Raw genomic sequence first — 16,244 nt, 5'->3', positions numbered from 1 at the left:
GTGTTAAATTTTCAAACTCCTAGAAATATTGGTCGTTCTACCTGTTTCAACGAGTGCAAACGAAAGATCCTTTTCGACTTTGCGCCGTTTGAAGACTTATTTACGCAACTCAACGGGAAATAATAGAATGAATGGATTGGCGCTCTTAAGCATTCATAGAAAATTTACCCCAGCTGTCGAAGACATTTTAAACGAACTTGCAAAAAAACCCCGTCGTTTGGATATTACAGTATAAATCAATAAATTTTTAGCGTGTTTGTATACTGGTTTAATTCCCTATTTGTTGGTAAGTCATTTTTTAGTTAAATTCATTGGTTTTCTATGGAATATTCACATTTATATGGTTATTATTTAGGTAGCTGTTACAGTATGAGTAGTTTTTTCTGGCTTGATTTATTCCTACTTTTTAATAAAAATAAAATAGTTTACCTCTTATTATAAAAAATATTATATTCTTAAACTTAAAAAATAAAAACAAAATTTAACTAAACAATGTTGTCGAAATAAAAAGTCAAAATTGTCTAGCTGTCTAAATTAGGGAAGTAATAGCGCTTTATTACATACTCGAATTTCTTTCAGTAATTTCTGAAAATTATGAACCCCCCCCCCTTGAAAAAATTCTGCGTACGCCACTGTCTTTGTTACATAAAATGGATCGCCGTGAATATTTTAGGCGTGAATAGCTTTTACTTACTTTTAATTGTTTTTTACTTACTTTCAAAAAACTGTTCAGTCGGAAATATTAATTAGCACTTCATATTTGAGATATTTCATAAATAATGCATAAAAGTGCAAATCATTGGTTCACAAAATAATGTGAAAAGAAAGATCAATGAAAAATGTACATAGCTAGGTTTTGTGAATATTCAGAGATCCATTGTAAATAACCTTAATTTTATTGTTTTCACCTTATTTTTTTGGGTAAAAATATACTTGAGGGTACCCCTTGGCGAAATTGGCGACTTATGTTTGGCGCCATTCCTGTTTGCGCGGAACACTGTGGTAACAAGAATGGTAGCCGAAACTTTATAAAATTGTAATGTACCCAATATAAGCAAAATTAATTAACACAATAAAATGAATTTTGAATCGAAACAAAAATCAATGGAATAAGCACACAAAGAAAAGGAAAAAAAAAACTCCTTCATTAAGCTTGAATATCCTCAGATTATCTAATAGCAGTTAGATATTGTTCCATTATCTAATAGCAGTTAGATACTGTCTAAATTTATCATGAATAGAATCTGTGTGCCTCCATCGCCACATAATACGAATCGAAAATGGCGTCTGTGGTACCGGACTGGCGGTGACATTTTTTTTATTGTCCCTTTTTATGACTACCCACATACCTTCCATCTTATGGACCAGAAGCAAAAGTAACCTTACCAGCCGGTATTCAACGTAGAACTAACGGACCTCTGAAATTATATATACTGTTGAACATTTAACAATAAAGCTGAAATCTAAACCTATCGGAATCACGATTGGGCTTCAACATCGCCGTGCTTGGCGATCAACCGCGATCACAACTTGACGAGAATCAAGGGGCACTCTCAAATATAGTACATATTTCTTATAACAATTCTGACAAAAATGCTTATTGATCATTGATAACATAATAATTAATTCATTTGATATTTAATTATTTTATTAGTATTCAGTATGACAAAAAAAATTGAACTGCTTAATTTAATTTGTCGAATTTCAGTAACCTATGTTTTTATTATATAATGTGCCTTTTGTCTGATTGAAACTAAAATATTTTGTCAGTTGACAGTATTGAAGTTAATTGGGCAATTACTTGCAATTGTATTTGCTTTTGAAACATTACTTAGCATCAACTTATTAACATTACATGTTTTTATTTGTTTGCCATATTTTAAAGTTTTTTTTCATCAGGTTTTAATTGTTTTCAGTTTAAATTTTAAATTACTGGGGGGGGGGATGAAGCACCATATAGGGAGCGTCCGGCATCCTATAAGATCAACAATGATTTGAGTTAGGCTCTGCCACACGTGCTTCGAATACGAAGATTAATCTCCGGCTAATGCCCTATAGTAATGTGTTAAATAATATTGCTTCCTCGCTTTATATAAGTTTGTAATATTGTTTGTATTAGGATTGCTTTAAATAAGTTTAAAATGTTTATAATAAGCTTATTATAAGTTTATAATGGAGGATGAAAAATTTCCAGCTTATCTCCAGGAAAACGACTTTAAGTTTGTTCGAGAAGCGAACAGAAATGTAATTGCGTAGCAATTATCGTGGGTTGGTGAGCGGCAACGAGCAGGGGGCGGAGCCCTCTAGTATATATATATATATATATATATATATATATCATGAAGGATCTAATAGATCTGAAAACAAGTTTTCTCTTCAAATTTTAATTNATATGTATGTATTTATGTAATCAAAAGGACCTGCTAGTTTGAACAGGAGACATGGTACTTATATTAAGTTCATGGTGCGTTATAGCTGTTAATGGCCCTAACTACAAATTATCTGACATCACTTTTGCTGCCATTGGACGCGTTTTTTTTTCAAATACTGAAATTCATAGTTATTGGAGGGCATCTTTTACTTCTAAAGCGTGTTGTTTAAATACATGAACCTCTTTGCATACATGCCAACTTTCTCCGTGGTTGTAAAGAGAACATTTAATTACATTTATAGTCATAGAAATATACTTTTCATTTCGTTAGTTTATATTTACATTATCCTAGTTATAGTTATATGGTTCCTCGATGCCTTTCGGCAAGATAGAAGTCTTTTACAGCTCCTTTCGTGTACTATATTATCTTGAAGATTTATTAATGTTGAATTATTAAACACGCTATCAAATGATTACCATACATTTATATATAAGTTTAACATATTTGCGTAGAGAGGTGGTCAAAATCCTTTTTAAATGAAACTTAAAAATCTAAGAAATAAATGTAAGACATAAAGTTTACTACCGTTTAAAACATAAAAATATAATTTTATTTTATTTTTATTTTATTTTTATAATTAAAAGTTGGCAGCTATGATTTCGACTTACCTTTCGAACAGCTTGAGCAACTTCACTCTCTGTGTTGACACACCAAGCATATTTTAGGTGGGTCTGATAATATACTTTTAGCTTCTTTAATTTAACCTATATACCAGAAAAGAGAAAGCTATAAAAATACCTGTGATATTTTGTTTAACTTAAAACCTTCCTTACTGGATTATACCCCCTTACAAAAAATAAGGTGTTTTTGATTTTGCCGGATGTAAAAAAAATTACACTTGAGGTAGAAAATGAGGTTATGTTTTGCAACAAAACTATCCTCATTAATAAACCTCAATTTCAATCTCATTTACACCTCACAAAATCAAGCTTATATATAACTCAGAAATAATTTTAGGTGAGATCGAGGGAAATTATTCACATTTCTAATATAGGTATTTGCTTGAAGTGTAAAAAAAATAATTCGAGCACCTCAAAAACAACTTCTCTAAGCTTATTGCTCTAAAGTTGATTTCCATCAACCTCAAATGTCTATTCTACTGGAGTTCTTCATGCGAACTTTCCAGTTATATCGGTCAAATAAACTTATTTGATGGTTTTAATATATATGTCACGGCCAAAGCCCGAAGTCCGGTTACTTCGCGAATCGGCCATACCTCTCGGCCAAAGTGCAAAATAATTGAAACGATCAATTATTTCGCACTTTGGCCGGCCATTTCGCGAAGTGGTCACGATTTTCCGGCCAAAACGTGATGTGCGCATTCAAGAATGCCCGGACAAATGTATACCGGGCAGTGGCACTTAACTAGACCTAGTATATATTTCGGACATTTACCAAAGGTCTAGTCATACTAGGTCTAGTTAAGTGCCACTGCCCGGTATACATTTGCCCGGTATATCCCACACTGATGTTTTTTTAAGGTCAAGTGCCCCTGCCCGGTATGCGCTACACTGATGTTTTTTTAAGGTCAAGTACCCCTGCCCGGTATACATTTGGCTGGTATACCCTACACTGATGTTTTTTTAAGGTTCAGTGCCACTGCCCGGTATACATTTGCCCGGTATACCCTACACTGATATTTTTTTTTAAGGTTCAGCGCCTCTTCCCGATATACATTTGCCCGGTATATCCTACACTGATGTTTTTTTAAGGTTCAGTGCCACTGCCCGGTATGCATTTGCCTGGTATTTCTCTTCTAATCTATCGTCAGTAAGTATTAAAATATCGAATAAATGTAATGTATCGTCAGTAAGCATTGAAATATCGAATAAATGTAATCTATCGTCAGTAAGTATTAACATATCGAATAAATGTAATCTATCGTCACTACGCATTGAAATATCGAATAAATGTAATTATATCATCGAATAAATGTAATTATAGCCGGTCAATTCCCGAAATCAAAAAAAGAATGTGGCCAGCCATCATACGCCACTTCGCGATCTGGCCGGCCAATTCACCCAGTGAACTCCCTGTGAACCCCCAGACCCACATGTAAAGGCCTTTCATGACTATATTTTCGTCAAATAATCTAAAAATATGTTACAGTGAAAGTACCTAACACCATGGGAAAATATCAAATAACTTAATTATTAACTATGAAGATTAATTACGTTACCTGAGGCAGTAAACACAGGTTTTTCTTGCTCATTGAGAGAACATTTAACATAGTAGCTAGATCTTCAGAATATCTACATAAAGGTCCTGTAGAAAGATAATCATCTACCGAGGCCATTCGCTTGGGAAGCATACCGTCAAGTGAAGTCAATCCTAGTCTCAAGAAATAAATAATACATATTAAAAAAATTAAACGTTTTAAATTTTTAAAATTTTTATTTATGAAATTTCAAATAAACCACTATAATGACGTTTATTATGATAATATAATAATTGTAAAATTACTGCTAGGATTTTCATTGTCATGTAAAATTTTAATAAACAAGGAATTCTTATATACAAAATATTGTTGGATAGGATTTTAATTAATAAGCACAAATGTAATAAATTACTGCAGCAAGGTAGATGCCAACTTGCTTCGGTTGTGAAAAAAATTTTTTAGGGCGCAGGGCGGAAAGTGGTCCCCAAAAGTTGCTGTTGAGGTAATTAACTTAACAAACGATTTTAAATTTATCTGGTTCAGCAACCACTTACCTAAATGTTATAAATGTCCAACCAGAAAAAAAATTTTTTTTACATTTGTTTAAGTCATCGAGTTATACAGAGCTACGAATTTTTTGGAAAGAAATTTCTATTTGTGGCAAAGTTTATGTTAACTAAGTTGTAGTTATGTTGGTATTATTTTTTAATTTCTAAATTTGATTTAAGTTATTTTCTACATCACTACATGTAAATGATTCAAAGGTTAAAAAAAACACCACTTTTTTCTAGTAAGGAGGCATTAAACATAATTGGAAAATTATCAAAAATACTGAACGCTTTAGTTTTTAGTTGTTTACCACACTTTAAAATTATTTTTTTTAAAAAGCGTAAAAGTTGGCAGCCCTGATTAAAGTGCTGATCAGGAATATTTCAAATTAACTTATCAAGAGCATAAAAATCATTCTATTACAAAAATTTATATACCACTATAGCATTGAGGGACTACAGGACGCCTTGAGTGTAAGAAAAATAATTTTTGATTCTTGAGTAAGTAAAGTAAATTTGATTGACAAGGTGTTCAAAACCATGAAAAATGTAATAAGTGGGGATAAGCGTTTAATGTGGCTGTCGGAAATTACTGTCACTTAAATTTAGGATGATCAGTTTCAACTTCTAGATATATTTCCTTTATTTGTGAGCATACTAGCTGTGCACCCACTCTTTATTATCAGTTGAAGTAAAGAAAATATGTGTTAATCAACACTACGAAATCATGCACACAATTGAAAGACATATACCAACATAATTAATTAAACTGAAACAATTCCAATTTCTTATTATTTTTTGCCCTCCCATGTTGCTTTATGTTATCAGATTAAGCAAAACATGTTTTTGGAAATTCATCCTAAAAAAAAAAGATTAATTATATTCATTATTTGGTATAATGCCATTTCTCCTGGTCATTTCCTAATAGCAGGGTTGACACGGGCTGTTAAATATGCAAAAAAAGCGTGACCAACAAATTTCAAAATTTTATTAAAAGAGATTAAAATTAACAACATATTATTTATAATTTTCCACACTGAAAGTGAATGCAATGAATGTTTTGGTTTAAATGTGAATCTATTACTTAGACGATAAGCTAAAAAAATCCCTCTTGCTAAACAATATTTTATTTCATATTTTATAACTGTTGTTGAACAAGCGACCCAATTTTTTGGATTTACGATTAGTAATGTATAACTCCGTGGCCTTGTGATTTAAAACCCAATTCAGAAAACAAAGGAACTCCTGGATAAAGTATTGGGATAAATTTGCTTTCTTGGAGGACTTTTGATGGAGCTAACCCGCATTTGCGTTACACGGAAAAGAAGACCTCGAGAACCTCCCTTAGCCTGACGGCAAGGGGACTCTAACCCATGATCCGTCTACCACTGAGGATATTTCACGTCAGCACCGTGGTCGGTGCGAGCTGGATGCGGAATTCGTATCGACCAGCCATCGCTCAGATTCCAACCCGGTTTACCTCATTGGAAGGCGAACGCTCTCTCCCCTGAGCCATCATGACTCTACATAAAATATCTATCAAATCTTATGAAAAACTCATTATTTTTGATGTAGCGCAAGAATCGATGGTCGGAGAGAGTTTTAACCACCGTATCTTTGAATCGTATTTACACTAAATTTTGTCCAGGTTGGTTCAGAATTGCAGATTCGTATAATACACATACATACATATTTATAAAAATCCCGCTTTATATAGAGTTTGGTAGATAGAAATCAGTGAATTTTTTTTTTACCATCAACAAATTAAAAACTTGACTTTTCAGTCACCCTATAAAAAGAAGCCTCTAGAGGTAAGGTCTGGGGATATTGATGCCGATGTCATTAAGGGTAAATCATTTGTCACTTGTGCACCCAAGGCACACTTAATGAACTACTGATGCTGAAAAAACTGCAAGAACTCAAAGAACGAGAGACGAACCATTATGATTAAAACGAACCATTATGACCATTATGACTAAAACTTAAGAACCATTATGACTGAGGGAAACTAAGACTAAGTATTGAGTGAGCTTGATTACATAAAAATTAAATGTTAGGGACACACACACATCAAACTAAAAAAATTTGATATTTTTAAGTTTGCACTTTACTTACTTTAATATGTATAATAGATCAAAAACAGAAATTTTTAAAAACTGGTCATTCAGTAATGTCAGCCCATATTTTACCTGCTTTAAGAAATCAGTAATCATTTTTATCACAAACCTCTTGTTGGCTTGCATCCGAAAATGCAACAATTGCTTGCCGGAATACGGTTACTACCATAAATGTCACTTCCTAATCCAATCACTGATCCAGCGGCAGCTATTAGTGCAGCTTCTCCCCCTACATTAAGATAATCATTTCAAAGTTGAGTCATTAAAATGGATAAATAATAAATTGTGCACAGAATTCGAATTCTGTGTACAGTTTATTATTTATCCGTTTTTAATCCACCAATAATATTAATCAAACTACGCTATAATTACCAAAACCCCTGAGAAAGAATTACTGTGAAACAAAATATACTTGAAAGTAAGATAAAGCGTTATGAACTAACCAACCAACTTACATAATCAAGTCCAATTTCGCTTCGACCGGACATATTTTCTCCGTTGCACCAGACTAAAAGCATTCTAGCCTAGTATGGTCCGGTTTTTAGTGTTGCTATGATCTGGAATTTTTTGTTCAAATGATAGCAAAAAGAGATTTATATATATATACACTCGTGGACAAAAAAATTAGCGCACAAAGATGGAGTCGTCAAAATGAAACGAANTACAATGCCCAAAACAATAATAAAAGGGTACTCACCATACACACATAGGATAACATGATAAATCATGAAAATAGAGGCAAATAAATTCTCCAGCACAAGATTAAATTATTAGCATATCATTTTATTTAGTAACATACATCTTTCACCACATCTACCAACACAAGGCATTTTATTGAAATGGGTGATAGGAGAATAAAAAAAAGAAGGCGTCATAGATAAAAGTAAGTTATATAAGAACGAGTAATTTAAACGTTAAAATAAATATGGAAAGAAAGCTTAAATTCGAGATTAAAGAAAATTAAAGGTATAAAATGTTGATTTCAAATTTACAGAAATTGATTATAATTATGCATTTAATTTAAGACAAAGGTTTAAAAAAAATGTGAAAAGAAATCCCTCGATACGGACCGAAGTCCGCATCTCGGAGAAAAACAGAACCAGCCAGAAGGCTCGAGAGAAAAAGAATGTCTTCAAAAAAAACTTAAAAATTCCTTAACTGGGGTAGACCAGAAAAACTACGACCAATTAAAATTAAAGAGGCGGAGAGTTTGAAATTTAAAGTAAAGGGATTGGCTAGTTAGCCCCCCTAAAAATTAAAGGAAGAAAAGGAAAGGCGTGAGTAGAGGGGTTGGTTGACTTTCCCCACAGGAAGTGCGATGACCGCAACGACCGTGAGAAAGGTCAACAAGAAAGTTAAAAAGATTGCTAAAATAAAAAAAAAGGAATAACGTTTAAAGAAAAATTGAAGGCTTAAATAAAATTAGAAATAAAATTGTCACATTACATTAAGTGTATATGTGACAGTATCGACCAGCCATCGTTGAGATTCAAACCCGGTTTACTTCATTGGAAGGCAAACTCTCTCTTCCCCTGAGCCATCACGACTCTACATAAAATATCCATCAAGTCTTATGAAAAACTCATTATTTTTGATGTAGCGCAAGAATCGATGGTCGGAGAGAGTTTTAATATCGCTGTATCTTTGAACGTATTTACACTAAATTTTGTCCAGGTTGATTCAGAATTGCAGATTCGTATAATGCGCATACATACATATTTATAAAAATCCTGCTTTATATAGAGTTTGGTATATAGAAATGAGTGAAAATATTTTTTTTATCATCAACAAATTAAAAACTTGATTTTTCAGTCACCCCCCTATAAAAAGAAGCCTCTAGAGTTAAGGTCTGGGGACATTGGTGACGATGTCATTAAGGGTAAATCATTTGTCACTTGTACACCCAAGGACACTTAATGAACTACTGATGCTGAAAAAACTGCAAGAACTCTAAGAACGAGAGACGAACTATTATGACTAAGACGAACCATTGTGACTGAAACTTAGGAACCATTATGACTGTGCGTAACTAAAACTAAGTATTGAATGAGCTTGATTACATAAAAATTAAATGCTAGGGGGACACACACATCAAACTGGAAAAAAAAATTGATATTTTTAATTTTGCACTTTACTTACTTTAACATGTATAATAGATCAAAAATAGAAATTTTTTAAAAACTGGTCATTCAGTAGTGTCAGCCCGTATCTTACCTGCTTTAAGAAATCAGTAATCATTTTCATCACAAACCTCTTGTTGGCTTGCATCCAAAAGTGCTACAATTGCTTGCCGGAATACGGTTACTACCATAAATGTCACTTCCTAGTCCAATCACTGATCCAGCGGCAGCTATTAGGGCAGCTTCTCCCCCTACATTAATATAATCATTTCAAAGTTGAGTCATTAAAATGGATAAATAATAAATTGTACACAGAATTCGAATTCTGAGTACAGTTTATTATTTATCCGTTATTAATCCACCATTAATATTAATCAAACTACGCTATAATTACCAAAACCACTGAGAAAGAATTACTGTGGAACAAGATATACTTGAAAGTTAGATAAAGCGTTATGAACTAACCAACTTACATAATCAAGTCCAATTTCGCTTCGACCGGACATATTTTCTCCGTTACACCAGACTAAAAGCATTCTATCCTAGTATGGTCCGGTTTTTAGTGTTGCTATGATCTAGAATTTTTTGTTCAAATGGTAGCAAAAAGGGATTTATATATATACACTCGTGGACAAAAAAAATTAGCGCACAAAGATGGAGACGTCAAAATGAAACGAATTTTACATACATAATGACTACTTTGATATTTATAAGTAAATGATTAGAAAATCAAAAATTATCGTTTTTCCTTGATTTTCTAATCATTTACTTATGTCAAAGTAGTCATTACGTATGTAAAATTTCGACTCCTTTTTGGTGCACTGATTTTTTTTGTCCATGAGTGTATAATTATATAGCTGCCTTAATTAATGTTGTATCTACCAAAAAAGTTTGAAACTCCTTCTCAGCCAAAGATGCTTAAATACACTATTTCAATAATAATTTTTTTTACTGACACTTGGACTCGTATTTCACTCTAACTTTATTTTTCTGCTATTTTTTAAAGGTTTTGAAGACATCTGTAATATATTAGTAATTCAAATGGAGTAAACACTTTTTATCGAGAAAATTTTAATATACACCAAGTTTTCAACTTGAAACGGTTGTTGACAAATGCGACTTTCTAAAAATGTATAATTATTCCACTTCAGATTAATCAAATGTTTCTACTATGTTTTAAAGTTGCAAGATCTGTAAATAAATAAATCATTTTATTAACCATTACTATTTATGCACCATTGCCATTATGTATCATTACAATTACGCATCTTTGTATCATCATTTCATAAAGTATTTTATGCTTAATCTAATCTGCTAAGCATCATTGTTTTTTCACGCAGGAAATTTATTTTAATTATTTTAAAGTAATTAAGTTATTTTGAAGTAATTTAAGCATGTTTTATAAAATTTACTTGCTTAATCTAAAATGAGTTATAAATGGGTGTATAAATGGGTGTATAATGGGTATAAATGGGTAATATAAATGGATGAAAAACGCCTGAGAAACTTATTGCTCAAATAGAAGTTAAATTTAAAAGTTTTTCAGTAGCATTGAGAATCTTCATAAAATGTTTATTAGAGCTTAAAAAAATAATAATTTGACAATCTAATTTTTCAAATATTTGTTAAAAATAAATTAGTAGTAGTGGTGGAAAACATTGATTTAATTCTTATTTATTTAAATTTCTTCGAACGAAGTTGATGTATAAATGTTTTTTTTTTGAAGAAACGGCAGGAACTGAACTTTTCGTTCTTCACCATAGAAGATGCCGGAATTGTTACTCATTTAGCGTTACCCAGTGGGCACCTGTGAACCAAAGTCACGGAGGCGAGCAACGTTACCCACGCCATACTGCCACAAACTCGTTCATAGGGTGGGCCACATTCACTCATTCACACAACAGAAGACAACACAGAGAGAGAAACATCCATGCCCAGAGCGGGATTCGAACCCGTGGCCATTGGCTCCGCAGTCAGATACGCTAACCACTCGGCCACCTGGCCGGCTAATGTATAAATGTTTGACTCTTAGTTTTGTGAACTCGATTTAAAGTTATTTTCCCCACCACTGTATGTAAATGATTCAAAAGTTTATGTAAGACACCACTTTAATCATATCCACTTATGGTGAGGCTTTTAAACTGTTGGCAAAATTCTAAAAGATTTAGATTCAAATTGGCTACCACTCTATAAAGTAGACTGTATAAGGCGTAATGGTAATGTATTAATAATTTTAACTTTACTACCACTAAGAAATTTTTTTTTTCGAAAATTAGAAAATTCCGTAGTAATTGGCGAGTACGTTTGGGAGCCTGCCACTAATATTTAATTTAAAAAAAAAGCAATGCTGAATCAGTTAAAGTGTTCGGAAATCTAAGTTTTTCTCAAAAACACTTCATTATCATTCGGGGTTATTTAATTTTTTTAAATTATTTTCTTACCTCTACATTATTTATGTGCAAATAGTGTGTGCTCGTATGTTGTAAAATTTCGGGAAGCTTCCTGTGGACGTGTGCAAAATTACAAAAAATTGAGAAATAAAAAAACGATTTCAGCAAAAATAACAAATCTACCGCTTATTTGTAGCATGATTTTCAACATTTTAATTTTTAAAACTGTACAAATGTAATAATATCTTAAAAAAATCCGAAAGGGTGCTCATTTGAGTATTATTAATTTTTAGTTATTATAAGACACGTTTGTACTTTTGCTTAAGATTCTTAAGATTTAGGTCATCAAATATTTTTTATTCATAAGCGGATAGATAAAACAAAGTTTAAAATTTCTTTTTATTTATTTTGCCCGAAATTCAGCAATGATAAAATAAAATTAAAAGTTCCGATTTATCCTCGGCATTCAACGCGTTAAAAAAGTGATACAAATTAACGACTTAGTTTTTAATTTTTTGTCAATTTTTATGTTAAAGTTTACTATTGTTATACTTAAAGTAGTAGTAAAATTTATAGTGTGTTTAAGCTCTCTCAAACTAAAAAAATACATTGCTACAAATAAAAAAACCCGATACATATTTGACAATTTTATTTTGTAAACATTAATTAAAGATTATTAATAAAAGTGGTAGTTAAATTTAGGGTGTGTATAAGCTCTCACAAACTAAAAAAAAATAAATTTCTCTAAAGGATTGTACCATAGCTGCCAACTTCTACGGTCGTGGAGAATTAATTTTCTTAATGGTGGAAACATTTGCGCTTTGGCTTATTAAATCTTGGAGTTCACAGTTTCCAAAAAATCTCTAAACTACTCTTCAATGAATAATTTAAGAAAATATATGTAGATTAGATATATGTAGATAAGATCTATTTGTCTATCTTTGATACGTTGTTTATAAATGTCTTAATAGTTTTATTTATTTTTTTAGAAAATTCTTCCAAACTTAATTGTTGTTTTACTACTACTTTGTAAACTCTTTTTCAACGACCGTACAAAATGGCCGGTATGCTGTACATAATTTTACCACTCGGGAAAATCATCCTCGAAAAGATTAAAATTTGGCAGGTATGCTCATACCTGCCAACTTTCACTCTTCCCGAGAATGGACTTTCAGAGTGGTTGTAATACAATTAACGAAAAACAATCTGACTCAAATATTTTTTTATACTTTGATCCCGTTGAAATTCGCTTGCGCAAGGTTTATTATGCTTTTATATATTTATTGTAATTATTTATATGTAGTGGTGGTCATACTAATTTATAATTATCATTATAATTTATAAAGTTAATTGGAATAACATGAGTATTACTACCACTTTAAATATGAAAATAAAATCTTCCGGAAAACCCGGAAGAGTTGGCAGGTATGTATGCTGTACATAATTTTACCACTGGAGAAAATCATCCTCGAAAAGATTAAAAGTTGGCAGGTATGCTGTACATAATTTTACCACTGGGGAAAATCATCCCCGAAAAGGTTAAAAGTTGGCAGGTATGCTGTACATAATTTTACCACTGGGGAAAATCATCCTCGAAAAGATTAAAAGTTGGCAGGTATGCTGTACATAATTTTACCACTGGGGAAGATCATCCCCGAAAAGATTAAAAGTTGGCAGGTATGCTAATAATGGTAGAGAATATATAAGGCTTTTTAAATTAATTCTATTTAACTACACATACCAGAGCTGCCACCACATGTTTTTGTTGTATCATAGGGGTTGCATGTTCTTCCATGAAGATAATTTGCTGTCTCAATAGAACAAGCGAATTCTGGGCAATTAGTCGTAGCTAAAAATATTCCTCCAGCTTTTTTTAAAAGAGCTACACATGGAGCATCCTCAGTTCCAATTACGTCTTTAAATAGAAGACTTCCAGCTGTGTGGTAAAAACCTAAAATTAAACAACAAAAATAAATTTTTCTAGTAACTACATAGCTGCCAACTTGTACGGCCTTTGAGAATAGTGGTAGCAACATTAGCGTTTTAGAGAATTAAATCGTGAAGTTTAAAGTTTCAAGAAAACTTTTTAATCAAATACGACGAATCAAGAATTTTAAAAAAATATGTAGATACGATATATTTGTTAGCTAATAATGCTTATAGATGTCTTAATAGTTTTTTGTTTCGGAAAGTTCTTCCAAACTTAATTGTTGTTTGACTACCACTTTGTAAAATCTTTTTCAATGACCGTACAAGTTGGCAGGTATGGAACTCTCTTCCCAAAATTTTTATCACAGAATAAATTTTTTATTGAATGAAGAAAACAGAGTTAGTAAGTTTACATCGCAAGCAGTATTTTTAGGTAATTAAATTTTTTTTAAAAAGTGTTATGAAAATGACCCCAAAATTGCTCGTGTGGTAATCACAAATTTTTTTTTTAAAGTGAGCATCTGCTGTTGGAATGGTATTCCATTACTTTTCACTTAATTAGATTTAGTTCAATGAAATTAGACATTTTCTTCGAAAAAAATTAATTTCTAACATATTTTTTCAGGGAAAGCATTGTTATGTTATTCTAAATTATTCTTAAAAATTTGCTTACTCTTCTCTGCACACTTCTTCTTTTTTGAGGAAAATGGATGTGATATGAGTGGAGAATTGGATTTCTTCTAGAAAGGCAAGTGGGACATTGTGTCCGACGTGTTTTTGGCACTGAATTAAATTATATCAATCTCGAAACGATTAGACTAATAGTTAAGATGTTATACGGGTTTTATGTGCAAATAGTATTAATTTTTATTTGTAACGACAATTTATGCATCTGCTATATCTATCTAGACAAGTGAGGCATCGCTTTTTGTGTATTTTTTTACGCTGAATCAAATGAAACTATTAACAAGTCAATATAACAAATATTTCAAAAGTTATTTCAAGAGTACTTCTAAAAAATTTAAATTTTTTTTTACATGTACTTATGTATGCTCTTTAAAGTGCTATTCAGGGACAATCTGAACATATATTTTTCTACATAATTCTCCACTCTTAAATAAATGAAGGCAATCCCAAAACTACCAGGCAAATAGTTTAGAATTTATAAGCGTTTTATGTACAAAACGTACAATTTAGTACTTGCACATATTTACACATTTTGCATTGATATGCAAACAAGTGAAGTATTGTTTCCTATGCATTTTTTTGATAAATCAAATGAGATGAAAAAAAAAACGGCTAATATTTAAAAGCATTTTTATTCGTATAGGGGACTGAGAACCCTGTTCACTATATCTCACCAACCCTGAGAACCCTGTTCACTATATCTCACCAAAATCTGAAAAATTGCTGCTTTTTAGCATAAAACTTTTTTTTCTACTAAAGCTGAAACATATATATTCGTCTTCATTTAAAATATATCAGTACTATCAAAAATTCAGTTTGCTTAGGCTTGTAACCCTAATTACCATGTTTACCATTCAATTCTTTAAATTAAATGCTTATTATGAGTCAAATTTGATTGGTAAATAATGTATCTTCTCGCATGATTATATTTCTCTTATAATTTCATTAGGAACTAATTGTGAATGTATTTAATTTTTCTTAATAATATTTTTTTTAAATATCATTTAACATTGATGATACATTGTTATATCAAATTTGGGGAGTTCGCAGCTAGAATTGAATATTTTCGCTTACCAATTTTGAGTCAAATTTAGTTGGTAAATAGCATGAAAGATCTTGAATGATTCTACAGGGTTATTCATAATTCCCTCCAGGCAGGAACTGGACTATCGCATTGATGTATGCTGTGTAATCAAGGGTTCACACATAGAACACCTGTAGCATATGTAAGTAAAACTTGAATAGTTTCGGAATAATTTCATTTGTTTCTTTTTTATTCATATTCGTCTTCTTTTTTTTTACTATAACGCTTCGAAACCCCGGAGGGAATTATGAATAACCCTGTGTTTTCCTTACGATTCAGTTAAGATCTATTAGTGACCATAAATAATTTTGCTTAGTAGGGCAATTCCATATGTGACGGAATGACATTTTGACTTGCAAAATAACTATGTATCTAATTTCAAATAAAAAAATTTTTCTCATGCATATCATTATTATTGGCATAATGCGCTTCATAAACTAAAAAAGCAGGATTTTCTATCTTTTTTACTTTTAATTTTACGAACTTTTTATTTGCGTGGCGGAATGACATTTTGGCAACCAAGTTTTTGGCATGCCGCTTAGAACTGGTAGTTTCTGCGAATTTTGCAGCTATTTGTTTTCTGAACTATTTTATACTTTTAGTATAATGTGTAAGCGATGTAAAATGTGAATTTGGAAAATTAACCTCAGGTTGGCTAGCAGTTATTAACATCTATTTGCTGTGACGGAATGACCGTGACGGAATGACAAAAAGTTTAGTAGAAGAAAGCCTTCATTTAAAAAATGTTTTATTAATATGTAAATGATAAACAGAATGTA

The 16,244-nt window shown here is 31.6% G+C and overlaps 1 protein-coding gene across 2 annotated transcripts in view; it reads right to left on the bottom strand.

Annotated features, from left to right (window-relative positions):
- Window positions 1–16,244, bottom strand: part of LOC107450962 (fatty-acid amide hydrolase 2-A) — a 29,935-nt gene that overhangs the window by 6,693 nt on the left and 6,998 nt on the right. Inside the window, exons 3-6 of one of the 2 annotated variants that reach the window (XM_043054360.2) lie at window positions 13,507–13,716; window positions 7,365–7,484; window positions 4,612–4,763; window positions 3,041–3,136 (exon numbers count right to left, since the gene is read on the bottom strand). In XM_043054360.2, coding sequence (XP_042910294.1) covers window positions 3,041–3,136; window positions 4,612–4,763; window positions 7,365–7,484; window positions 13,507–13,716 — 578 coding nt within the window. The remainder of the gene's footprint in view (window positions 1–3,040; window positions 3,137–4,611; window positions 4,764–7,364; window positions 7,485–13,506; window positions 13,717–16,244) is intronic. The other variant, XM_071185089.1, reaches the window with a different exon arrangement.

Source organism: Parasteatoda tepidariorum, chromosome 9 (assembly GCF_043381705.1).
Source record: "Parasteatoda tepidariorum isolate YZ-2023 chromosome 9, CAS_Ptep_4.0, whole genome shotgun sequence".
NCBI classification, from domain to species: Eukaryota; Metazoa; Arthropoda; class Arachnida; order Araneae; family Theridiidae; genus Parasteatoda; species Parasteatoda tepidariorum.
This window is presented reverse-complemented; position numbering and strand designations above follow the sequence as displayed.